The following is a 26532-nucleotide window of genomic DNA, read 5'->3' as shown; positions in this document are numbered from 1 at the left end:
CCAGTCTTTGTTGTAGAAGTAGGTGTTATTGTGTCACGTGAGATGACGTAACACAAAACTGTTTTGACTGTGTTTTCACACTTGTTTTCACAATCGAGGAGCTTTATAACATCAGTATTTCAATAAACCAACTAGGGTTATTATAGTGGTACCATGGAACTATTTTAAATTTTCAATTTATATTTTGGCCTGTGGTTACGTCACAGCCAATCACCTGGCCAAATCGGATTCCTTGATCTGGGACTGGTTGGTTATTATAGTGGTACCATGCAACTATTTATAGGTCCATAGTGGTTCTAAATGTTTTTGATATATTGCTAGGCAGTAGTTTCCAAACATAAATTTTCAATTTAAATTATGGCCTGTGGTTACGTCACAGCCAATCACCTGGCCAAATCGGATTCCTTGATCTGGGACTGGTTGGTTATTATAGTGGTACCATGGAACCATTTATAGGTCCATAATGGTTCTAAATGTTTTTGATATATTGCTAGGCAGCAGTTCCCAAACTTAAATTTTCAATTTATATTATGGCCTGTGGTTACGTCACAGCCAATGACCTGGCCAAATCGGATTCCTTGATCTGGGACTGGCTGGGGTGGTACGCTAGTGAGGGATTAAAAAAAAGAACCATATCCGTGGCACATGCCCAATATACGCTTCGCTTGCTTAGTTTACAAAGACACAACAAACCCAACAGGATACAATACATTACACATTAAAACACACCAAACACCAAGATTTTTGTTTGTTTTTCTTAAATGTTTATACTAGCACTGTATCATTAATCGATCTTTGTACCTCATTTAAATACTCGTTATCATTAACCAGTCATGTGGAAAGTCTAGAACATCAAATATAAATAGGATCACAATTGCTATATTATTGCTACATCAAATCAACAACCATGGTAAGCTATCAGTCGTTTTTAGTTGTTTTTATTAAATATGCTTTATACCATTATAAACAATGGTTTCAGCAATTTGTTGAGTGACCTTAAATAGGCCTATGTCTAAAATACAAACGGTCGTAAGTATGCTAATTCAAGAGAGTGAGACTCATGGAATGACCTGTTTTGAATACCGAGTACAAAGAACATACGGTTGTTATTGTTAGAAATGGTAGCTTAGTCTACATTGAATTACATGCTCTTGTCGATAATAGAAGCCTGGCTATTTTATAAGGCGTACACAATAATAACTCACCCAATTTTTCCTTGCCATTTGATTGGTTGATTTCATAGCACGTGGCATTTCGTCGCAATCAACAGTGATATTATTCAATGTTTCTAGCTTTTGTAAAATTGAACAACAAATAGATAATTGTATCACTTACTTACCTTAGCCTACTGTAGCCTAGTGACACCGGTTTTACATTAAATGCATTTGTTAAATGGAGAGAAAATGTTCATTCTTTAAAATATTTAAATATTCTATTTAACCTAACAAACATCGAATATTTGTACTACTGTATCATTTACCATGCACTTATTTTTTAAACATTTTATATCAGGATTTAGAAATAAATCCGTTTGAAACAATAGGCCTAGCACCTCATCCTCATCAAGAGCCTATCGACTGCTATCACAACTTAGAAAAGTTATTAACAATAATAGAAACACAACCAGAAAGAAGTAAGTTAATGATGGACATCATGGACAGCATCGGCACTGTATCTACAAATATAACTATTCGTCCATAGTGTAATAACGCAAGCATGTACATTTTTATTTATCTTCATTCTTTCTATTATTTATTTACATATGACATAATAATAATTTCTAATTCCACGTTTAATTAACGTTAATTAGTTTTCTACATAATTGCAAGACAGTCGGCGTTTTCATTTGAATGTATTCAATATTTTTTTCTAAATTTGTGAACAGTATACTTATTTCAAACGTAACAACTATAAATGCAAATCAAAGTAGAAAAACGCAATAATATAAATAGATATGCTAAAAACCGATTTTCTGTCTCAACTTCTTAGAAAATTGGACTAAAAGGGTTAGAAGATTCTTTCCAAAACGAACCCGCGGCTGTCACACTAATGCCTGCGACAGTACATTTCATTTCAATCCTGGTCACCATTGTCGACTTTGTAAAAACATCGTCTGTGACGAATGTTTTATGCATGTTCCGGAAAGAATAGTAGGTATGTTTTTCTTTTAAATTAGACTTAAAACAAAAGTATTATGTTGACCAAGCCGAAATCCAATCAAATATATAAAGACAGAATTTTTAAAACATAATTTTTAGCATTAATTAAAATATATATACAGTATATCTTATTGAATTCCTGTATTGTATTTTTGTTACAATTTGTCTTCAGTAATTACGCCAGGTATAGTCTTCTAGGATCGTTCATATCCATTACAAAGTGTCATTTTTAATATCAAAACCATGTGTGTGTATTACTTATTGTTTAAATGACTGATTGTAATGTATTGTATGCATTTCATTTTTTGTTTTTAAATACAGATACACTGCACAGACAAAAGGGTCAAGGAAATTTAAACAATAAGAACATCAAGGTGTGTCAGGCTTGTAATGAACGAGTCAAAGAAGAATGGCTGCTGTACAGCATAGACATACCAGATGGAGTTAGCATACAGGTAATACAATGCTCAGTAATTAACCGTATGATTAAACAAAGTGGCGATAGACAAAATTGCGTTTTTATTTTATTGGGTGTAGAATCATAATAAACCGTTGAGGGCGCTAATTTATATGTATGCACAAACCATTCTCGATATTTTCTTGAATTGATGCAATACAACATTTACGGATGTCTAGAAAACTCAGAAGTCTGGCCAATTTTGATTAAGATCTTCAAATTGCCATCGTAATGCCGTAGACGGTACAGCCAGCGTCGAGCACCGGTGGAAGGACTACTACTATTCCATCTTATCTTGATTAGTAGTCGCTTCCCCTACTGACAACACGCCCTGTCAGCGCGTCAGTATATGGCAAAAAACCCACATAACAAATATGGAGAAAGGTTATAAAGGAGGCCGTAGACCCCATGGCCATAACGGGCGCAACATTAGTTGCAATTCGACCAGTAAAAGCATTGAAGAAGCTTCTTCTTCGTATGATGTTTTGCAGTCAAAGCCTTCGGGAAGCTGTGAAATTGATGAATGTAATAAATCTGGTCACAACGGGAAAACTGAAATCAATAGGCCTATATGCACTTATACTGTCAGAACTTTGAGAAACGAGGAAAATATCGAACGCCTAATACAAGAACTAGAAGGATTCAAATGGGATGTCATTGGGCTAGTAGAAACCAAGATACATGGTGAAGGATTAACTGAACTTGAGGGAGGTGTATGGTTTTACAACAGGGGCAAAACAGAACAGGACAAAAATGCAAAAGGATTCCTGATTCATACGAAATTAGAGACTATGTCAAAGAAGTAAAAAGTGTCTCTAATAGGGTAGCTTACATGATAGTACAACTGACAGGAAATACTGAAATGTGCATCATACAAGTTTATGCTCCCACAAGTGATTATGTTGATGCAGTGGTAGAGGAATTGTATGAAGACATCAACAAGTTCATGACAGATTTTTCAAGTACATATACAATACTAATTGGTGACTTCAATGCTAAAATTGGACAAAGAGACGAAGGGGAAGAAAACATAATGAGAACATTTGGATTAGGAGAAAGGAACAAGAGAGGAGTTAGAATGGTAGAATTTGCAATGGAACACAACCTAAATGTGGCAAATACTTATTTCAAAAAACACAAGACTAGGTACTGGACTTGGGAGAGTCCCAGCGGAAAACACAAAAATCAGATTGACTACATACTAAGCAACCAGCGGGGAATAATTCAGAATTGTGAAGTAATAACCAGTGTAGATATTGCAAGTGACAATTGAATGGTCAGGGCAACTCTCAAAATCAACAAAAGAATAGCCAGGCTGAAGTTCATCCAAAATAAAAAGAAGGGGAAGAGAAGAATTAACATCATGAAGTTGAAAGAGAATAGAGAGGAATTTCAACTGAAAATAAACAACCGCTTTGCCGGTTTGGAGTTGGAAGAGTTGTATATTGATGAGCAATGTAATATGGTGACAACCATTATCTTAGAAGAAGCCAGAGCTGTAGCTCCAGCAGAAAAAATAAAGGTCCAAAGATCGGAGGAGGATAAAGAAATAGAGGAATTAGATCAAAGAAGGAAAGAACTTAGATTAAAAGAAACAATGTATGTACATAAAAAGGTGGAATATGCTAAAGTAATGAAAATAGTGGAGAAGAAGCACAGACAAAGAAAGAGGCGGAGAACTGCTAAACTAATCTTAGAATCACTGGAAAGAGGAAGGGGGCCAAAGACAATACAAAAGAAGCAATGCAAAAAATCTAGAATGAGTAAACTAAAGAAAAAAGATGGAAGAGATCTGAACTGCTAGATATTTGTGCAGACTGGAAAACGAAGTGGAGGAAGCATTAAAGAGCATGAAGGAGGATAACAAAGCACCGGGAAACGATGAACTTACAAGCGGCATCATCAAGCAAGGAGAGGGAGGAGACAATCCAACAGCTAATAAAACTTTTCAACCAAATCTTAGTGCTACAGAAGATACCAAGGGCATGGAAAGAAGTTAAGATCATTCTTATGTTTAAGAAAGGGGACGAAAGCAGATGTCAAAAACTACCGTCCCATTAGCCTCTTGTCTCATCTGTACAAAATCTTCACTAAAATAATCCATAACAGAATAAAAGATGTATTAGACAACAACCAACCTAGAGAGCAAGCAGGTTTCAGAGCAGGGTACTCGACAATAGATCTACAAGCAATAAACCAGCTAATTGAAAAGGCAAGTGAATACCAACTAAAACTCTGTCTTCGCTTTGTGGATTACCAAAAGGCATTTGATTCTATTGAACATTTTGATATGTTTGAAGCGCTCCGAAAAATAAATGTTGACGAAGGTTATGTCAGAATCATAGAAGATATCTACACTGATGCAATAGCCAGAATCCATATTGATAATGATATATCAAGAGAGGTTCATATACAGAGAGGGGTACGACAAGGTGATACTCTGTCTCCAAAGATATTCACAGCAACCATCGAAGAAGTATTCAAAAAGGCTCAGCTTAATGGAGGAATAACTATTGATGGAGAAATGCTTACAGACCTCCGTTTTGCTGATGGCGTGGCCTTGATTTCAACATCAGTTGCAGATATGAAAAATCAGCTCTCAAGTCTGAATAAGGAGAGTACATCAATCGGACTAACTATGCACAAAGACAAAACAAAATACATGACTAACTTTGACACACAGGAAGACATTGAAATAGAGGGCCGGAAACTAGAGAAAGTGAAAGAATATAAATATCTAGGAAAAACACTGAAAATGGAAGACACCACGAAGGAGGAAGTTCTGTTAAGAATAAAAGCAGGATGGATGAATTTTGGCAGACACAAACACATGCTGACCGACACAAATATACCAATGTCACTGAGAACAACTATGACATATGGTTCAGAGACATGGGCAATAACAAAGGAACTTGAACAGAAACTTACAACTACTCAAAGAGCAATGGAAAGAAAGATGATGAACTTATCGCTTCCAGACAGGTTAAATCATACAATCATCAGAAAAAAGACAGGTGTTACAGATATAACGGAGAAAGTAAGACAGTCAAAATGGAGATGGGCTGGGCACGTGGCAAGATTTCAAGATAATAGATGGACATACAGATTAACAGAATGGCAACCGAGGGTAAGAAAGAGGAAAAGAGGAAGACAGAAAAGAAGGTGGAGAGATGATCTAACAACATACATTGGAACAGCTGCATGGACTAGGACAGCAAGAATAAGGCAGAAATGGAAATGTTATGAGGAGGGCTTCATTCAACATATGGATGAACTATGCCTAGATAGATAGATAGATAGATAGAAAACTCAGATCTAGAAAACTCAGATCTCAGGTATATCTGAGTTTTCTAGATCTAGAAAACTCGGATATCAATATCTGACTTTTCTAGTTCCAGCGGAACTAGAAAACTCAGATTATCAAATGATTGGTTGGTAGGTCATTTGGATCATTCCATTATTAATCAGAAGGTAGGTCATTTGAAATACTAGAGTATTATTAAAACTGATTACTGTGTAGTCTAGAAAACTCAGATATCTGAGTTTTCTAGATCTAGAAACTCAGATATATTTGAGATCTGAGTTTTCTAGATCTGAGTTTTCTAGACACCCAACATATATTGTACTTCTTATATGAAGTGTATGTAAGCAAGTAGTAATTTGAAAGCTAAACCGAAAATACTTTTATTTTCCCAGAAACTTGATGCCTTAAAACAAAAGGCTGAATATCGAATACAAAATTACAATACTGCTGTTAGAGAAGTAAGGTAAATAATTATACAGAATAAAAAAAAAACCATAGAATTGGTGTGTGGAGTAAAGTTGTCATATCCATTAGTGCCAGGCCGCAATATTTCTTTTCGTACATTAGTATGGGACCCCTTGTGAAACGTCACAACACATAAATGAATATTTATTAGTCATATCCATAAGGTGTGACGTAAGAATTGAGCTAATTACAATTCGCTAATACAAACGCATTTTGTCGAGCCGTCTGTGAAGTCAAGTGGATTAGACGATGGACTTTACATGTCGATGTATGGGGTTCGAACCCCATGTGCACCTTCTTTTTACTTTATAGCGAGAGAGAGATTATTTAGAGGGTTAGGTGTAGTTATATTTAGGAAGTAGTTCGACTATCTTTCACATAAAGGGTTCCCAACTTATGTACGAAAACAAATCGCTGCCAGGCCTATACTCATTTTAAATATGGAAGTAAATTAAAATAGAAACACATTATAGGATACAACGAGGAAGATGTATGGCTCTCAATAAATTACTAAATACAGAGAGTAGAGCTTTGATGATATTTCTGTATACACGTGGCAAGGTCAGGTTTGCGGATATGACAAATTTATTTTAAGACTTTTGTTTATTTTTTAATTTAAAGGTTAAACATTGATAATAATCATGTAAATTAATAATATTTTGGTACTTTTATACGAATTTTAACAACCCACAATTAAACGACGATGACTAATATCTTTTCAGAGAAAGAACGAGGCTGTATCAGAAAAAACGCTTACATCAAATGCGCGACCGTATTGATTCCATTCTCGACGAATATGATGAAACTTTGTAAGTTAGTATACTTGTTACAATAGATACATTATGCGAAATAAATAGAGCAATAGAGGCGTGTGCTTTCGGTCTATATTGAAGGTAAAGAGATTTCAATAAGAATTTGCGACGTCACCAATATATCGAATTTTCTGAAAATCAATATGTAAATATAAATACTGTATAACCTATTATACCTAACGCCCAAACGCTATAATTGGCAACACCGTTTTGTATTACCGCAGAGCATGCGATGGATACACAGTAACCATTAAACCTTTGTTTCAAAAAGGTCTTTAAAAATAAAATCAAAGTAAAACATATCAACAATTAGACAAGAATATCATAATGTAGATAAAAAGGATATGTAATAAACACAGTGTTACTTTCCCAAAATATGAGTAAAACACAGCTCTAAAAACTTTCCAAAATGAGAGGGCACTCGATTCTTTAGCGCTCAGTATTATAGATAGGGTCTAACTGACAAGTTCAATTCATTCACATTTATTCAGCAATATAAATATTTACATTACAGGGATTTTACAGAGACAAGTAATTGTCTGTAGTCGTAAGACCCTTTAGAACAAAACAAATATTATTATCATAAAGATAAAAAAAATATAGACAAAAGTCATCTATATAAAATAAGCCAATCAATATGGTTGCATCAAATCGACCAATCAGATAGCCTGGAGCAATTACAATTCGCAAAATAGTTAGTTTTATGAAAAAAAATCTCAAAAATACATGTTCTGATTTACATATTTGATATAGTAAATATTTTTGAAAAAAGACGGCGGCCATTTTCCCTGTCCTGTTCGTATCACCTCACTCTCGCCTAATTCACTCTCTAAGAATCTCTTTATTTCAGACATATCCTTGTTCAAGAAGGCGGGAGAAATTTCGAAGAGTACAGAACCGATTTAGATCGACTGAAAGGCGATGTCTCTGATGGTCTCACTTCACGAGAAAAATGTGTAATATGCGTATGCCGGTGTTTTTACTGTTGCTGTTGTTGTTGTTGCAATTCTACGGAGTACGATTATAGGGACGACACCACATACGCTACAAACGTTTGATAGTTTCATACACGGACAGAATCAAAATTTAAAGTTTGGTGAATTTTTCATACGTGAAATTAATTTAAAATGTTTAATAATCATAAAAATCAATGCTACGTTATTACAAATTTATGTATCATACATAACTATACGGTATCGTAAATACTGTACCATCGACGTCGTTGAATGATTTTTTAAAAGATGTTTAAATTGACAGGCACGTATCGAACCTGGCATATATTGTTTGTTCGTCCAATTTATGTTTCCCTTTATATTGTTCCTTTAACATTGTAATTTGTACACATTTTTATGCATATATACATTTGTATTTATTTGTTTATTTCATTCCATAACAACAGCGAATCATCGTCGGGCTGGTTAAAATCTTAATATCAAACTACTTAAGATAAAAAATATACTTCTTTAAAGATGTATTGTCCCTTAGACTAATTCCAAAAACATTTTTTACAAAATATTTCGAAAAAAAGTAGGTTATTTTGAACTATCATATAGTTATTAACTTTCACCAAAACAAATTATTTAACTGAAATACAGAGGTTTTTTTGTTCAAAAAATAATTTTGACTTCCAGTCACAGTTTCGATCAAAACATATCTCATAATGCAACGCGCTTGTTTGGCAACTCTGTATGCAAAATCATAAAACTTCCTCGCGATCTGTGTGAAAACACCTTCTCAACCATGACGAGTTGTAAACAATCCTGATTAGCATCATGGATAATGCATACTCGTGGTTTGAACTTTGTTTACCTCGATCGCGACGATTTTCCAGACAAATGCAATCAAATTAATTTACCTGTTTTTACGTAAACTTGTTGTTTTTGGCTCGAATTTTCGACTTAGTGAATAACTTTAATATTACTTTGATACGGCCAATTTAAATTTAGAATATTTTGACCTTCTTTTTTTTTCTGTTTTAAGGGACAATACATCTTTAAAATAGACGGAAATACAAGATGAATTCGAACATAGAAAAATGATATTACAGGTTAACTAAGTGATGTGAAATAATAGAACAGAAAGAAGTGATGCCATTATAAAAAAAAATATCGTTATTGGTGTTGTATTCTATGTTTTCTCTTAATCACGCGTTTTATTTCCATATTCTTAAAACTGAAGATAATATGGCCGAAAAATCATTTGATTAACTACAATAATATTCGACAACGTTGGTTATTTATAACTATGATTATGATGGTAACATTACACAACGTATGCCTACGTGTTTATGATCGATACTGATAGTTTGGCCTATGGAAGTTAATTGCCTTAATAATATACTGTATATAATATAGAAAGTATGTTAAAGGTAACATGCTAATATCTAGTTTCAACTGCAGTTCCTGCTAACCATTACATCATCATGAAGCTATGGAGGCCAACGTGGAGAGGGCACGTGACATAAAACGAGTATTTTTAACATACACAAATTTCCATTTTGTTTACGAGTTTTGCCTCTTCAAAGAACCCCATTAAAGAAAGTTTGATTTATGTTGTAATCGAAAAATAAATGAAACCGGATCAAGTGTCTGATTTATCAAACTTTTGAGATATATTGTCCCCCTAAAAAATAATTCTTTATTATTTGGGTGAATATGGCATTTGTTACATAATAGTTAGGCCTATGTTTACTCATAGTCAGTTTCAGCAAAAATTAGATCTAAAAAAAAATATTTACCTGAAGAAACGAATTTAGAAGATTTCAATCAAATATTGGCAGCCAATGGGTTTTTGGTTGAATTTAACCATTTATTTTGTCATTTTATAAGTGAAAACATTATTTTTTTCAGTATTTTTTCTACAGAATCGATTAACTTTATTAAAACTACAAAATAAACTATTCAAAGTCTGATTTAATTAATCTTCATTTTTCTTGTTTTTGGGAAAAAACATTTTAAAGTCAATTTTTAGAATAACTTAAGTAAATATGCTAATGTATTTTTATTTAGTACAATCATTGTACTGACCTCTTTGTTTTCAAGTTCTTATCGCCGAGGAGAATGTAGGCGTCACACATCCAAACCATGGAGTTTTTTTCACGGTGTAGAAGCAACTAATTTTACAACTCAGCCTACCTAGAAAATAGAAAATAAACATATAAATAAACCAATATGAAAAACAAATTTGACATTGACTTACACAATCACTATCCTTTTGTGAAATAAACAAGGTAGTTGTTTACTTTCAAAAAGGTAATTAATACTATACATTAATGAACACATCATCATATGATGTTATTATTAGCATGTGGGAAATACCTATGTTACCGGTATAGGCTATAAAGTGTGCAGCAATTTCATATGTCTTGGTACATCTCATCAAGAAACACGGTGAGTTACATTGGTTGTATTGTGGCTTAATAGTTATCTGAATCTGGTAGCTACTGTATAAACGCCATCATATAGTCTCAAATAGAATCAAATACAGGTTATAATTACACTGGTGATGCCTAACATGTTTTTATATTGTTTTTATTGCGGTACAGTATTTTCTATTAAGATTGTAGCTGCATGTTGCGATGTATACTTAATAATAATAATACTATTGTTATTATAGACTTGATCCGTGGAGGCGTGTCACATCTGGCGTTCTTTGACTTACACACGGAACTTTCTTGATGCAGAACGAACGATCGGATGTTTGGGTATGTAATTATTGCAGTGTAATAAAATGTACATACACGGATAACCTATAGCGTTTGTACGAAAACATACTCCTGTCACATGGTACGTCAAAATGTCGACATACTTTCGGTTAATATTTCAACTCATGTGGCAGAATTAGGCTTTCGTACATTGGTCAAACTGACGAATACAAGTCTTATAGTTAATATAATGATTAATGAAGGTCAGAATTGAGACATAAATCCGTTTGATTCTAATGCTCTGCCTACACTAGTTTGACAAAACGTGTGATGTGCCCAAATATGGTAGTGATATGCTTAAATATGGTAGTGATCATCACATCACATTTTGTCACATAAAGTTTGATAGTGTAGACAGGGATTTAGAAATCTACCGTTGTTATTATTAATGTGGGACATGTATGATATATCTAATAATTTAGGAAGTAAATCCATTTAAAACGATGGCGCCTCCTCATTCACAACCTAACCATCATCACAACTTAGACAAGTTATTACAAATAATGGAAGCACAGCCAAAAGCAAAAAGTAAGTTTATTAAATATTACCAATGTATTTAGATTCATGGCATCTGATTGGGGAATTGTACTTCTAATGCCAAAACACTAATAAATTGGACGCTTTCCACAAGATCTAGGTCTAATTAATCCTCGCCTTTCATGTCTAAAATGGAAAATCTGAAAAGGTCCCTCTTAGACCTAAATATCTTACTGAAACAAAATGTCCATTTAGTCGTCTTTGATCGTGGGAGACGATTCTATAGGCCTATATATAAATAATAAATTGTGTTCAATAAGTCTAATAAAGGATGCAAATATCTACAAAAAAAACTACACATTCAAAGGAAAAAAAACATAAACAAACTACAAAATATAGGCTGGATTGGTTAATTAACATGGCTAACTTTTTCAATTATCTAGAAAACAAAGGATGTGGTCGCTTTGGATTCATCGAAAAGCGACAGCTTCGCTGTCACACTAATACCTGTAAGAGAAGACTGTGTTTACGTTCCAGCAATCATTGCCGGCTTTGCGAAAACCACTTCTGTAACAAGCACTCTATGCATGTATCTCAAGAAACAATTATATGTAAGTAGGCTTAGACTGTTATATATACGCCAAGAAGAAGTAAGCATACGTACGCCTTAGTCTTGTTTTCAGTTATTGAGACTTTTACTTGTTCTGTATACACTTAAAGGGTTAACTCCGGGTTTAAACTTTGTTATATTTTACAACCACATTGTTAAACCACACTTATTTTCCGAAAGCAGAACGAACTTCTTTAAATAGCATAGGTCTAACACTACGAAAAAGTCATAAGCACTACTTTTTTAATGCTCTTGTTTACAAGCTCGTTTTGCACATTACGTCATTCTATTAATTAATCAAGCATAACGGACAACAACTAGCGCCATCATTATATTTATAGTTGGCCTCTGTATTACTGTGTACTAATGTTAATAGCTGTTTCAATTTCTGTTAATTCTATTATATTGTTGATGTTCCCTATTTAGCACTGAAAGTGTCATTCAGTATAAATACGTTTGGTTAGTATAGTTAGTCTGGTTATTTATTGTATACATTACTTAATTATTATTATTGTTCTTTTACTTAGTTCCCCTGCATAAGTACCTAGGCAAGATGGAGTTAAAAAACAAGAACATCAAAGTGTGTCTAGCTTGTAACATGCGAGTGAAAAATGAGTGGCAGACATACCAAAGAGAACGACGAAATGAATTTAAAATACAGGCACGACAACCCAATAAAATAGAAGAAAGAGGCGCACTGAGACGCTGTTTTTCTCGTCTTTACCGATGTTGTAATTCTACGACGGATAATGAAAATAATACTACGGATAACAATCCGTATTCTATAAATGCTTAATAGTTTCATGCAGGGACGGCGCGGATTTCCACAGACAGTGTTCATGCGAAATTAAATGGAAATAAAGAATAGGACTTTCAAAGTAGTGTTAGTGTGTGACACTGAAAATACAAAAATAAAACAGTATTTCAATTATAGTTTATAACAAAAAACTACAACATGAATTTATGAAAAATTAATACCAATCGTGTTATAAGCACTTTCATGGAGAGAGAGTACAGCAGATTGCATCTTTACGAAATGAATTTGAATTGAAGAATATGACTTTCAAAGTAGTATACAGGTAGTGTGCTTCCTAATAAGCATATTGGTTAGACACCGAAAAGACCAAAAACAGTATTTCAATATTTATAAAAAAAATACAATATAGGCCTAATTATGAAAAATTAAACCTCAATTCGATTACACTTCAAATGATCTCTTCAATAAATAATAATAATTATTATTATTGATTTATTAATAAATAAAAGTAAAGGGTTTATTAGTTACACCGTCTTGCTTTTATACATACCTACTATTTTTGTATTGGTTTTTACGATTAATGTTGTTGTAGTTATTTAGTGTTAACTAAGTTCGCTTGTAAAATAACTTAGTATACTATAGGAGATGCATGCTGTTATATAACTTATATTATTATCTGCAACATTTTGTACCCAAATTTACAATGTCTTACTTTTTATAATATTCTAATTGTATTTTTAAATAAAATGAGAATCTTGAATTGGCAATCAATTTTTCATATAAACCGATTAAAGTATGTGTTGTGAATTTTGGAGAGTTTCTTTACTTGCTTTACATTTCTTTTTTAATTCGGTACTTTTTTACGTAGATATTTATAGGTACCTTAGATTATTGTTTTGACTTGAATTTCTCTATAACCAATTTTTCTGTAAGCCTACTGAGTTTTTTTCCGGGAAGTGTTTATTTGTAAGTTGATTTTATGTGACGCAGTTTGTACGACGTGTTTTTGTTCGATACAATTTTGTCTATGTTTAAAGAAAGTTTAATTAGGCCAGGTTGTAGCAATCTATAAGAATGAAACACAAAAATGCTAATGTTTTTACATATAGATGACGTATCTGACAAGTTGAGGGCGCTATGAGAGGTAAATTAAAAACCTGTTAAAAAATAGTCACTTCGTCATCTCTTTTTCCAAAGCACAGCGCCCACAATCTTTCATATTTTGCCAACATTTATATTGTGTTCTGGTATTCACCAACCATCTTTGTCTTTTGAAAATTTCCCGTAAAACTATTAAGATGAAATGATGTACTAACACTATGGCCGGTCAATCACTGGGGACACACTCCTATAATTAATTTATAGAAACCTTGATGAAGTAAGCCTACCTGGTGGTGACTATAGAATGGTCCCGAGATAACGACTATACTTCGGACTTTAGTCGATAGAAGATTGAAATATTGGTTATACAGCGTTAGTGTAGATGTGTGTCAAAATCTATATTGATTATTAATTGATGTTCCGCGTTATTATAGATAGGAAGATGAAGATGGTAGGTGTATGTTTTTGGTCGGTTAGATACGAAGGTGTCCCCGTAATAGTGGCTCTACTCATTAATCAAATTTAAACAAAATTGTACCACTGTAATCAGTTTTCAGCAGAAAAATGGTGTTTCATATGCACTACTTAGTCCCTCACAACAGTAAATTTTGTTAGGTTCTTCAACATGGCTGTACCAAATTTAAATTTGTTTCAAAGGGCTTATATGGAGACACAATGAATGTGGTAGACAACCGGATCCGTGCAATTATTAAATATAGGCTAAAATTCTACATTACAGTATACAGTACTGTATTTAAATGCACGCATGAGACCTTGATTTATTGTTTCCTATTGTCAAAAGGTAAGCATGGTAATTCTGGTGTCACTAAAAGTTTAATCCGTTTCTCGTGATATGACGTAAGACTACGTAACTAATAAACGTTTCACGCTTCATTGACCAATCAATGATTGGGATTTATTAAAACATTGTATACCATAAACGAAGGTAGCTATGAAGTGAGAATTCGACGTTTTGATATTTGATTATTTTCAAGAATCATTCATCGTTTACCATAAAATATTTACAGATTATTTACAAAAGTGTCATCTTGTGTTCTGTATCAACTTTATTTGGAGGTTTACCCTTGTTTTATTACCTCAATTTTTTCAGTGGGTCTCTGGTAATAAAGACCCCTTCCTTCCACAAAGGCGACAAATAATAACAAAGATAACATTTAATTTCAATTGTTTCAAGAATTATTTTCTTGGTAAGAATATTTTTGAATCTTGGTAAGAATTCAATTAAGATTCAAAAAAGTATTGAAATACCAGGAAAGAGTGACATTAAATTTACCCTTCCCTTTTTTTATTTTCTTAAAATGATAAACGGAATTTTTGCTGTGCGCAAAGTTGTGCCTTGATTACCAACTACCCATTTGTACACCTGGGTGAAGAGAGGCAAACATAAGTAAAGAGTCTTGCCCAAGGATACAAGCAATGCGATGAGCGTTGGATTCGAACCCACGATCAGTAGTCCAGCGTCCAACACACTGCGCCACACGCAGGTATCAGGAAATATACATAAATTCCACATATTTAAACCCACGCATGGACATTGTCTAAATATTGAAGTCGATATATTGCTATATTGTTTCCTATTATCAAAATTCTTAATCCGTTTCTCGTGATATGACGTAACACTGTACATAGCTAAAGGTTTCACGCTTCATTGACCCGATCGAGATTTATTTACAAAATTGTATACCATAAACAAGGGTAAAAACAGAAGGTGAGAATTTAACATTTCGATCTATTATTTTCAACTATCATTCATCGTTTCATTATTTACAAATCATTTTCAAAAGTGTCATCTAATATGTGTTCTGTATCTTTATTTGGAGGTTTACATTTTTTATTACCTCAACTTATTAGGATGTGACAAAACGACAAATAACAACAAAGCATTATCCACGCAAGATTTCACTTCAATTGTTACTTGGCTAAATCCACGATAACGCACACCATTATTTATTTCTTGTTAGTATAGCTTTGTTATTTTAGCATTAAATATGAATACTTATTTTCTACAATATCTGCGTACTGGATTTCTTGTAGTAATCCATTGTTCTATTATCGTTTACCTGGGAATTCCTGGAATTAGCAGGAAGTTTCTTAGTCATTTGATTTGAAAGTTTAAAAAGTTCAATCACAAACGGATTAGGGATTTTTTGTATGTAATACCATGCATAAACAATTTTGTAGCATCTTACAGTAGCTTAATCATGATGAAATAACCTAGGAAGACGCCCACATTGGGTATGCAATGAACTCAATTTAAGGAAACATCATTTACCTATCTGTATATCATAGTGATTGCCATACACCTTATGATATCAATTGTATTATATTTTAACCATTGAGTTAGCAGTTTTTGTGGGTCCATGCGTCAAAAAAAATAATATAGAAGATGTAAATTATTTGTATCCTATATAATTAAAACGGACGATGCCGGTGGGGCTACGATGAAAATTCAAACTAATTGGAATGGATAAAACAGATCAGGTTGTACTATATTAACCGCCAGTAGAAACCATGCTCTTTAACAACCGTCAACGTAGCCCTATGAGCCCACTAATGGGAATGTGGAATACCACATAATCTAAAGTAATAAAAACGAGGGCTATATACGGTATGTATGGCATTTTGTACAACAACGCAATACTAAACACTAATATTTAGGGCCTCTACATACATTCAACAGGTATATAATACCATCTTCTGTGGTGAACTTGTATACAGTATATACATGTCCGGGTGTTTAGGTTTTCCTTTAGGCCTATACAGGCTCATGAAAGCTTTACGTATATAAACATTAGGTATAAATATAACACAGAGCAACAAATCGGAAGAGTAGAAAAAAACATAAATCTGTCATGACAAATGGTAAGTATAGGCATCAAATATAATAGGTGCTCTGTTTACCTTTATTACTTGAATTGGCCTAAGTTAATTCCCGTGTTGTGTTGTTTATTTTTATTACGTAAACAATTGGAAATACGCCTCTGGGAAAGCGATGATTCTTATGTCGTTTATTTACTTTTGTTTTAATTGACGTGTCTATAATGTGTTTTACAATAACAAGGCCATACACATGGCTGCAGTCGCGTGCACAAATTTGAGATAGTGTTTACCGACCGAACGACCGACCGACATAGTGAGCTATAGAGTCGTGTTACAAAAATAGAGCCGCCCCCACCAACCGCTCTCCTATACAATCCCTCACCGCGTAATATTCACACCTTTTATGCAATAAAAAATAAAAAAAAAAAAAAATTTTATAAATAAAAAATATTAAAATAACAAAAGAATAAGTCAATTATAATCCAATAACCATGGGTCACATGCAGATTTCTTTATTTTTTTTTTATAAAAACACACTATAAAAATATTAAATATGTTAATGAAACAAATAAAAAATACCAGTTATAGGTCTACTAAATTATGAACAAACTTATTATTCGCCTGCATAATGCACTGTAATTATAATGCTTAACATTTATAAAAATACAAATGAATATGTAATTGGTTTGAAACTTAAATCTATTACTGTTTATCAATTATTTAAAAGTCTCAAGGTACTCCCAAAAGCACCGAAGAAGTGTTCATGCTCCGTCTCTCATTTTTTTTCTAGCTGTTTTACTTCATTGTTTTGATTTAGCTATTTTCTAATTTTAATTATATCTACAATGTGATCTAGCCACTGATACACCCATTACCATGTTGTTTTCAGTAATTTGCCTGTTGACTTATATATATTACCAGATACAACAATATTTAAAAAAAAACTCAACTTTCGGATTGTACTTGTCGGCCACGCTTGAGTTCTCATGTAATATTTTTATGAAGGATTAATTTAATTCCTGTGTTCTATTATTAGTCTTACGGAAAGTCCCTAGAAAAGCATAGACGGTTAGGTATCAATCAGGATCACATGAAATTCTCATAATTGTTGTTATCGTTCAGACAAAAGACATGGTAAGTTAAACATTACTTGTTTTAGGCATATTTTCATTAATATTATTATTTGGTATTGAGTTTTAATTTTATTCTTGAGATATATTTACTGACTGTTTATATAATTCTCTATAGTTAGGTTTGTAGGGACCCTCGTTGCTGGTTTGTAGGGACCATCGTTGCTGGTTTGTCTCAATAAGAATTGATATTCAACAAGAAATATTTCTTACAAAAAACGCGGCTCGACTTTTTGACGTTACACTTTAATTATTGTTCTTTCTTCAGAAATAGTCCTAAAGCTTTATTATCAATTATTTTTCTTTAACAATTAGTAGTAAACATTTTGTGTAAGTATAGTCTGGTCTACTGTACAGAACAAAAATATAATCATAAACAAAACATATTCCAGGGATGGGGCATTACTCTCTAAGGTCATAGTGACCCGACCCACATACTAAATTAAATTAAAAGTTAATATTGTTCAAACAAATTACACATTGCCTGTTAATCCGTATTTTGTATCAATATTATAAAGAAAGAATTAAGAAGTAAACAAATTGCAATATTTTCGATAAAAATAATTACGGTTTTTAGTAATATATTTTGTATATCAACATTGTAAAATTCAATAAAATAACTGCCTAAAGGCGCGGCGCGAAAACCATTATTGTCAATAATTAATAAATAATAATTAGCCTGAGTGCGAATAAACAAACTCCAAAGTTACCACTCAATAATAAATGTAAACAACATGATTGCTCTCTTGGCGTTCCATATACATAATCGGGGATTCCCCTTTTCTTTTATTATTTCCTCCATGACCTCGCTAAAACAGCACTATTTTACTATAACTTGCATATTTAGGCCTGAGATGTAGGCCTGCACGCCATGAGGCCTGCATCGATGTCTATCATGACTCATTTGTTGCAGTAGGCCTACATATGTTGTTATGAATTATGAACGCATATTTTAATAATGTATACATTTCAGAATTTAATAAATCCGTTTGAAACGCCGATGGCTCCCTCTCATCCAGAGCCTAATCGCTATCAACTTTTAGACAAGTTGTTGCAGATAATGGAAGAACAACCAAAAAGTAAGAGCATGTTTATAACCATTAAGTAAGCTTTACTGAATCTTTATTGTATTTTCTAAAACATTTTTGTATTCGTGATTACATTCGTGATTAGGTCTACTAACACCAATCGTGTTCTTAAATGTGCGCTAATAAGATAAAATAAGATAAGATAAGTCTTTATTGCCATGAACACAACAAAGTGAACATGAAATTGGTTTCTTCCCTTCGTTTGTCGCAACTAAAAAGTTTCTTAAAAATTGTGTGGCGTTTTATAAAGCCAAGGAACTGATGAAATCTTGTTTTATAGTTGTAACTTTTTGTTGGTCTTTTTTCTGGGTCCAGTGAGACAAGATCTGCTTCAAACAGGGCCATGATAATAATGTTTCTTTATTCGTATACTTTGTATACTTATATATGCCATTTGTCAAAATAATGAAATCAGATGGGTCTAGATATAAAGTGAATTAAAACCACAACATCATGTCGGTGATATCTAATAAAGGGAAACCTGCACTCCATACCAAGAGAGTCACTTATTTTGTAGCAGTGACGGACCTATGAAAAGGGTAACTGTTCGTTACAGTAGACCTTTGTATATGGACTTCAGGGGTGACCTACTGTATTACAACCAGAGTGTTAATGTGCAAATTACTATTCTATATAATTGACAAATTTCCCCATTGTGTGGACATTTTCTAACTGTTCTCCTATAAATAATGCCTTTGACAACCTAGTTATATAATTTGTTTTTCTTTCCTAGAACCCAAAGGACGCCTGCATTGTAGAAATGTAAAAATACGACTGGATCATTGTTTCACTAACACCTGCACAAAAACATTTAAGTTCAATTGCAGTAACCATTGTCGTCTTTGCGAAAACACCTTCTGTGACAAGTGTTCTATGCTCGTATCTCCGGAAACAATAATAGGTAATTAAATGTATTTATCCAAAAATTTATAAAATTAAAATACAAATATATTGGTTGAAATTACGGTACCTATGTTTGTTGCCATTTTGTCGATCGCAGAGTGAGGAAAACCATCTGCTAACAAAAATATAAAGCGCCTTTTCGATATTTTCGAACATTTTTTAATCTTTCTGATTTCTCAGAAACTGCTTATTTTTATATGATTTGTTTTGTTTGTACCTACTGAAGTAATAACAGAAAGAAAATCCTTGAGTACACCTCCACATTAATAGAGGTATTCAGGGGACATTACCAAAAAACAAAATTGTCCGCTTAATAAGGGTTTTCGCGGGAAAAAAACAAATGAACCAAAATGAACACTGATTGATCTGGACTCAAGAAATTGAGAAGAGTTAAACCTTTGGCAGCCAAGGCATCATGAATACTGTAAATCACCTTAATAGGAGTTGAATCAACCATTTGGCACAGTCCCTTTCTTTTTAATAGTGGTGTCCCCTGAGTAGGGGTTGGTCGTATAGTATTAAAACATATAATTGCCTCTCGTTTCGCGGGAAACTGTCCCCTTAGTAGAGGTGTCCCAAACGAGGTATTCTCCTTAAATTAAATTATGGTTTTTGTTTAATTATTAGGCTTTATGTTGGCTATTTCTTTGTACAATAGAATGAACATGAATTCGTTATGAAGCTTCTATGATGATGGAGATCATCGCATAATATGGAAAAATGAAGCAAAAAAGAGTTTATGCACCATTTTTCTTACGGGTAGAGGTCGTTTTCTGGTTTGGATAAGGGGTGGGGCTATTTGTTTGTTACGGAAACTGAATAAACCACGAGAAATAAGTTATTTCTCCATGCATAAACATATATTATTCTTCTTTATCTACAGTTCCTCTACACAGATACCAAGGCCATAAACCATTAAGGAATACTACCATCAAAGTATGTCAGGCTTGTAATGAACGAGTGCAAACAGAGTGGCAGATGTATAGCATAGACCTACGTGATGGATTTCTAAGTAGAATACAGGTAGGCCCAAAACAGCTTAATACGCACGATACATAGGATATACCACTGATGGACCACGTGTTTCCTGCAATCAGCCAGACAGACACTAGCCTATATGCCTACACAAATATGTTGTCAGTTTTACTTTTTGTTTAGTCATTGGTTTTCGTTCATGTGGTTCATAGATTAGGCTACTGTGTTATTATGGTGGCACTGTTAGCTAAGTCATTAATTGTTAACGGCGAGGAAGCATGTCCATACTTCGGTTTAGGCTCTGGCATGAACTTACACATTCTCATTTTGCCTCGAAAGTTTCGGGGTTTTTTTTGCGCTTTACACATTCAAATCCATTAGTCATTATTGACTTAACTGAATGAGCTTTTAAAAGATTTGAAAAGATCGACGTCGCGAGGGTCTCCAAGCAATCGATTAGCGCAATTCTGGGTTGTATATGACTTGGTATGCCTCATTCTTACCCGGTATGCCTCACTCTTGGTTGTCCGGTATGCCTCACTCTTGGTTGTCTGGTATGCCTCATTCTTGGTTGTCCGGTATGCCTCATTCTCGGTTGTCCGGTATGCCTCATTCTTGGTTGCCTGGTATGCCTCATTCTTGGTTGTCCGGTATGCCTCATTCTTACCCGGTATGCCTCATTCTTGGTTGCCTGGTATGCCTCATTCTTGGTTGTCCGGTATGCCTCATTCTTACCCGGTATGCCTCATTCTTGGTTGCCCGGTATGCCTCATTTATGGTTGCCCTGTATGCTTCATTCTTGCCCGGTATGCGTTTGTTTGTGTTTCACGGTTCCATGCAAAGAAGTTACTCATAATTCCATTGGGACACAACAAAAGTGGCAAATGAAACGGTTATATAACTCATTCTCAAATCCAAAGAAGAAGCGTGAAAATTTGCTTACTTACCCCATTGAGTAAATTGTATTGATCGTCTAAATCTTGAGTCAGGTAAAGCATGGATCTATCCGTGATAGCAGCATTATTTTACCGGCATGAAGAGAGTCGATATTGCCTAAAAATTGGAAAACAACATGAATCGTTGTTATACTATATTTCGTTCATTCGTAACATCCGCAATTTGTTTCAACGAAACAGAAGACGGCGCCATTTGGTTAAATAAGGGAAATTTACAATTAACGGCGCCGTTTCGTGCAACAGAACAAAATGTAAATCTAGTTTAGTCAGTCTCTTCATTCTTTCATATGTTATTACTTGTATTAATTCTAAATAGTCATTAGGCCTATATATTAATTTAACAAGGCCAACAGACATTAAGTCGCGTGCTACAATGCATAGTGATACCGGACCGACAGACAGACCGACAGACAGACAGACAGACCGACCGATTGACCGACCGAACGACATAGTGAACTATAGAGTCGCGTCCACGCGACTAAAAACAGATAAAACAAATTATGTCTTTTTTAAACCCAGAAACTTGACGAGCTGAAACAACACGCGGAGTGGAATATCGACACATACAATACTGCAATCAGAGAAGAAAGGTAATAAATAAACAGTAAAAACACAGAATTGGTACAGAGAATCACATACATACGAAATATTCCGTTTTTCGGCATTCATTTTAGACAGGTATTATCCATAAAATACAATGAAATTGCATGTGGTATGTAAGAAACGAAGAAAACTTTCAAAATTGAAACCATGTTTCAATTAATTAAGTTCTTTTTACTTCCTTCATTGATCAACCAACGCTGACTAAATCTAACTAAACGTTATTCGACGCTATCGTTAACAATAATCGGCGATCTCCTACTTTAACGATTTACAGGAAAAGGGACTTTTTTAACTAACGAAGACGATACAAAACGTCGGCGATTTACAGGAAAAGGTGTAATAATCGACGGTAATCAACACTACAGTACAAGTCGCAATCGTTGACAATCACAAGAATTGAATCCAGTTCAACTCTAGCGATATCGCAACGCTAAAACGTAAGAACTGACCAATCATCTAGGCGATACAGCGCATGACGTCACGCAATTGATAAAAAATTCTGTTTTTTTTTTTGTTGCATCGCGGCGCGGTCAAAGCTAGGCCTAGCCTTGCCCAAGTGACTTTAAAATGATGTTCCGGAAAGTAGGCGTGGGGATATTAGGTAGGTCTAAGTATTCAACCTAGTCAAAAATGCTATTTGGGCTAGGATAGGCCTACTGAAAACGAAGAACCATCAGTATAGAGATATTAGTATGCCTAGGCCTACGTCACCTACACTGTGAGCCTACTCTAGTAGAGGCAGCAGAGTCCTCTATTCATTTTTTTCGCGTTACGACGACGATAAAGAAGACAGGAGTTTCAACTCCAACGTTCAACGCTAGAAATCAAATGTTCGCGTTATCATTTCAACTTGATCGTTTTCAAACGATCATCGTTGAACTTCTAACGATTAACGACGATAGCGTCGACTAACGTATATGCTTGTCATTTGATTGGACAATTGTGGGTTAGACCTACATGATATTAAATTAATTTTATGTACAGAATGCCGTGTCGTTATTTAAATGACATTTCATAAAAATTAGCTTCAGATCGTCTTGATGATTTTTATTAATTAGAACTTCACAGAAGCGTGGAATTAATTCGGTGAAAGATGAAACGTTATATTTCCACGAGGCAAAGCCGAGTGAAAACAATACTCATTATAAACACTTATGGTATTAAATTTTGATTTGTCTCCTTGTCATTGGTTAACTTCGTATAACGTGTCATGTATTATCTTGCCTCATTTTAACGATTTAGTTAAACAATATTAAAATGGCTTTGTAACGCGTAGGTCTGAATATTGCCATTCTTCTTTGCTCTCGCGGCCAAAATTCAATGAATGTTTTATTTTTGCTTTTACAGAGAAGGTACGAGGCACCATAAGCATAAACGGTTACATCAAATGCGCGACCGAATTGATTCAATTCTTGATGAGTATGATCAAACTTTGTAAGTATTTGTAAACATTGAAAATCGGTTCTGATAAGGACGGACGGTGACGATTATGGTGACGATAATGGTAATGTTGACGATAATGGTGACAGTGATGATAATGGAGACGATAATGGTGACGATCATGGTGACGATAATGGTGACAGTGATGATAATGGAGACGATAATGGTGACGATCATGGTGACGATAATAGTGACGGTGACGATAATGTTGACGGTGACGATAACGGTGACAGTGACGATAATGGTGACGGTGACGATAATAGTGATGGATGACGATTATGGTTACAATTAAGGTGATGGTGACGATAATGGTGATGCTGACGATAATTGTGACGGTGACGATAATGGTGACGGTGATGATAATGGTGACGGTGGCGATAATGTTGACGGTGACGATAATGTTGACGGTGACGATAATGTTGACGGTGACGATAATGTTGACGGTGACGATAATTGTGACGGTGACGATAATTGTGACGGTGACGATAATGGTGACGGTGACGATAATGGTGACGGTGACGATAATGGTGACGGTGACGATAATGTTGACGGTGACGATAATGTTGACGGTGACGATAATGTTGACGGTGACGATAATTGTGACAGTGACGATAATGGTGACGGTGACGGTAATAGTGATGGATGACGATTATGGTTACAATAAAGGTGACGGTGACGATAATGGTGATGCTGACGATAATTGTGACGGTGACGATAATTATGACGGTGACGAAAATGGTGACGGTGCCCCATAATGGTGACGATAATTGTGACGGTGACGATAATGGTGACGGTGACCATAACGGTAGTGATAATATTCATGATGATCGTGTTGATAATTGTGTTGATAATGGCGATGACATTACCATGACGTCATTGTGAATATGCTTGACAAGGCCATATACATGGCTACAGTCGCGTGCGCAAATTTGAGTTAGTGTTAACCGTCCGACCGATCGACCGACCGTTTGCACACGACTAAAACACGATTTGATTTTAGATACACGCTGGTTCGTCAACATACAAACAGAATGCATTTACAATACAATGGGAATTTCGACCAATATAGAACAGATTTAGATCGACTAAAACGCAATATATCTGATGGTTTAAGTTTACAAGAGAGAAGTTGTATAAACGTAAGAAGTTGTTTTTCCCGTCTTTACCGTTGTTGTTGCTGTTGCTGCTTCAGTAAATCTACAGACTACGATTATATGGACAATAACTATAACTGTAGTACATTGTAATAAATTCCAGCAAGACATATCCACAATTCTAAGTGTCCAAGTGCAATTTGAATACATATTATGATTTCCGATAATCGTTATTGTAATCCGTTCTCCGCTCAAGAAACGCGTGTAACGAGAACATTCTTCGTTTTTTTTGTGCTTTAAAAAATGTGCTAATATATCAAAAGCTTCAAATATTTTTGATCACAAAACAAATCATAATTTAAATTTTAAAAACAATTAGGTTTGGATGTTATGTTATCGTTATCACGGGAGGGAATTCGACAATATTTGGCCAGTATGATAGGAAAATTTCATATGATGTGTATCACAGTGACGCCTATTCATGGAAGGTTAGTTTAAGGGTTTGGTTACGGTCTATGATACTAAGCGATATATGTGAAACACATGCGTGCAATGGATTAACATAATGTAGTTTGGTGGTATTCCGCGGTCGTCGTGAATCGAAAGTTTACTATTACTGAAAGTATGCAATGTTTTAAAAACTTGTGGAGGTTTTAGAAACGGTGTCCATGGTTTACAATATATTACTCTTCTTAGTATGTTAGTTAAGTATTATTTAGAAAACATCGTACTTAAAGAACTTTCCTATGTCGTGAACATGTTTACAGAGAAACCCAACACCGCTTAACCTGAAACCTACAAATGTATTCTGCCAGGCCTACTGTACAAAATGACTAAGAGACCCAATCAAGGAATCATTCTAAAAGGTACTGTAATTATAATAACCGGGACCACTTAATACAAAAAAAAAAGTCGCCATGATTTTTTTTATATATTATACGGATTTATCTATATTCACTCTTTCCTGATTTAACAGGGCCTATGGTACAATGAAACGAAATAGAGCAGCCACTTAAGCCTATAGGTCTACTTAACTCCAATATGCAAGTATTCGCGTTTGTATATATTGTACAAATTATTGTATCATCTTGACATTTTTGTTAAATAAAGAATTTATTTTAGAAAATACACGTTACTGCCTACATTTGTGAAATATTGGAAAATATGTGGACCATACAATCAATGGTATAAACAATCCAAGTTACAATATCCGAATGGGGTATGAGCATCGTGGAATACGCAGACATTTGCTGAAACGACATATTGAGGGCGCTATGCTTTGCCAATTATACGTTAACTTGAGGGCGCTATGAGATTCACGTACAATATTGAGGTATATTCAGAGCGTCATCTGACAAGTGAATCATGTCAGAATACTGTACGTGAATCTCAGCAAACAGAGGGTGCTCTTATCGCTTTATACCAAATTGATGTGCGCATGTCACAAAAACACTACGAAATGTGCCCTAGTACATTATAAAGTTCGATTAATTGATTTTGTAACGAAAAATCCCATGTCTACGTCTTATTAACAATAATATGTAATAATTTTAAATTCATGATGTATGCTTTGCTGACTAAATTAATTAATAAAGTGTTGTGGATATATAATTGTTAATATACTGAAGGCTGAAAAATATTAAATAATAAAGGAAAA

The 26532-nt window shown here is 34.2% G+C and overlaps 3 protein-coding genes across 3 annotated transcripts; all 3 read left to right on the top strand.

Annotated features, from left to right (window-relative positions):
• Positions 1 to 889: 889 nt before the first annotated feature.
• On the top strand, positions 890 to 9362 carry LOC144836924 (uncharacterized). The gene is made up of 7 exons (XM_078691866.1): positions 890 to 910; positions 1513 to 1633; positions 1990 to 2154; positions 2481 to 2614; positions 6313 to 6383; positions 7108 to 7194; positions 8048 to 9362. Exons 1-7 carry the CDS (start codon positions 908 to 910, stop codon positions 8253 to 8255), a joined length of 789 nt encoding a protein of 262 aa, XP_078547992.1. The 5' UTR covers positions 890 to 907; the 3' UTR covers positions 8256 to 9362.
• A 1220-nt stretch (positions 9363 to 10582) lies between these two features.
• On the top strand, positions 10583 to 13436 carry LOC144836934 (uncharacterized). Its single transcript, XM_078691879.1, has 4 exons — positions 10583 to 10900; positions 11323 to 11428; positions 11821 to 11988; positions 12515 to 13436. Exons 1-4 carry the CDS (start codon positions 10874 to 10876, stop codon positions 12781 to 12783), a joined length of 570 nt encoding a protein of 189 aa, XP_078548005.1. The 5' UTR covers positions 10583 to 10873; the 3' UTR covers positions 12784 to 13436.
• Positions 13437 to 18764: 5328 nt separating this feature from the next.
• Positions 18765 to 25988, top strand: LOC144836922 (uncharacterized). The gene is made up of 6 exons (XM_078691862.1): positions 18765 to 18895; positions 19638 to 19805; positions 20691 to 20830; positions 22258 to 22328; positions 23689 to 23775; positions 24782 to 25988. Exons 1-6 carry the CDS (start codon positions 18775 to 18777, stop codon positions 25026 to 25028), a joined length of 834 nt encoding a protein of 277 aa, XP_078547988.1. The 5' UTR covers positions 18765 to 18774; the 3' UTR covers positions 25029 to 25988.
• The last annotated feature ends 544 nt before the right edge of the window (positions 25989 to 26532 follow it).

Source organism: Antedon bifida, chromosome 3 (assembly GCF_963402885.1).
Source record: "Antedon bifida chromosome 3, ecAntBifi1.1, whole genome shotgun sequence".
Lineage (NCBI taxonomy): Eukaryota > Metazoa > Echinodermata > Crinoidea > Comatulida > Antedonidae > Antedon > Antedon bifida.
This window is presented reverse-complemented; position numbering and strand designations above follow the sequence as displayed.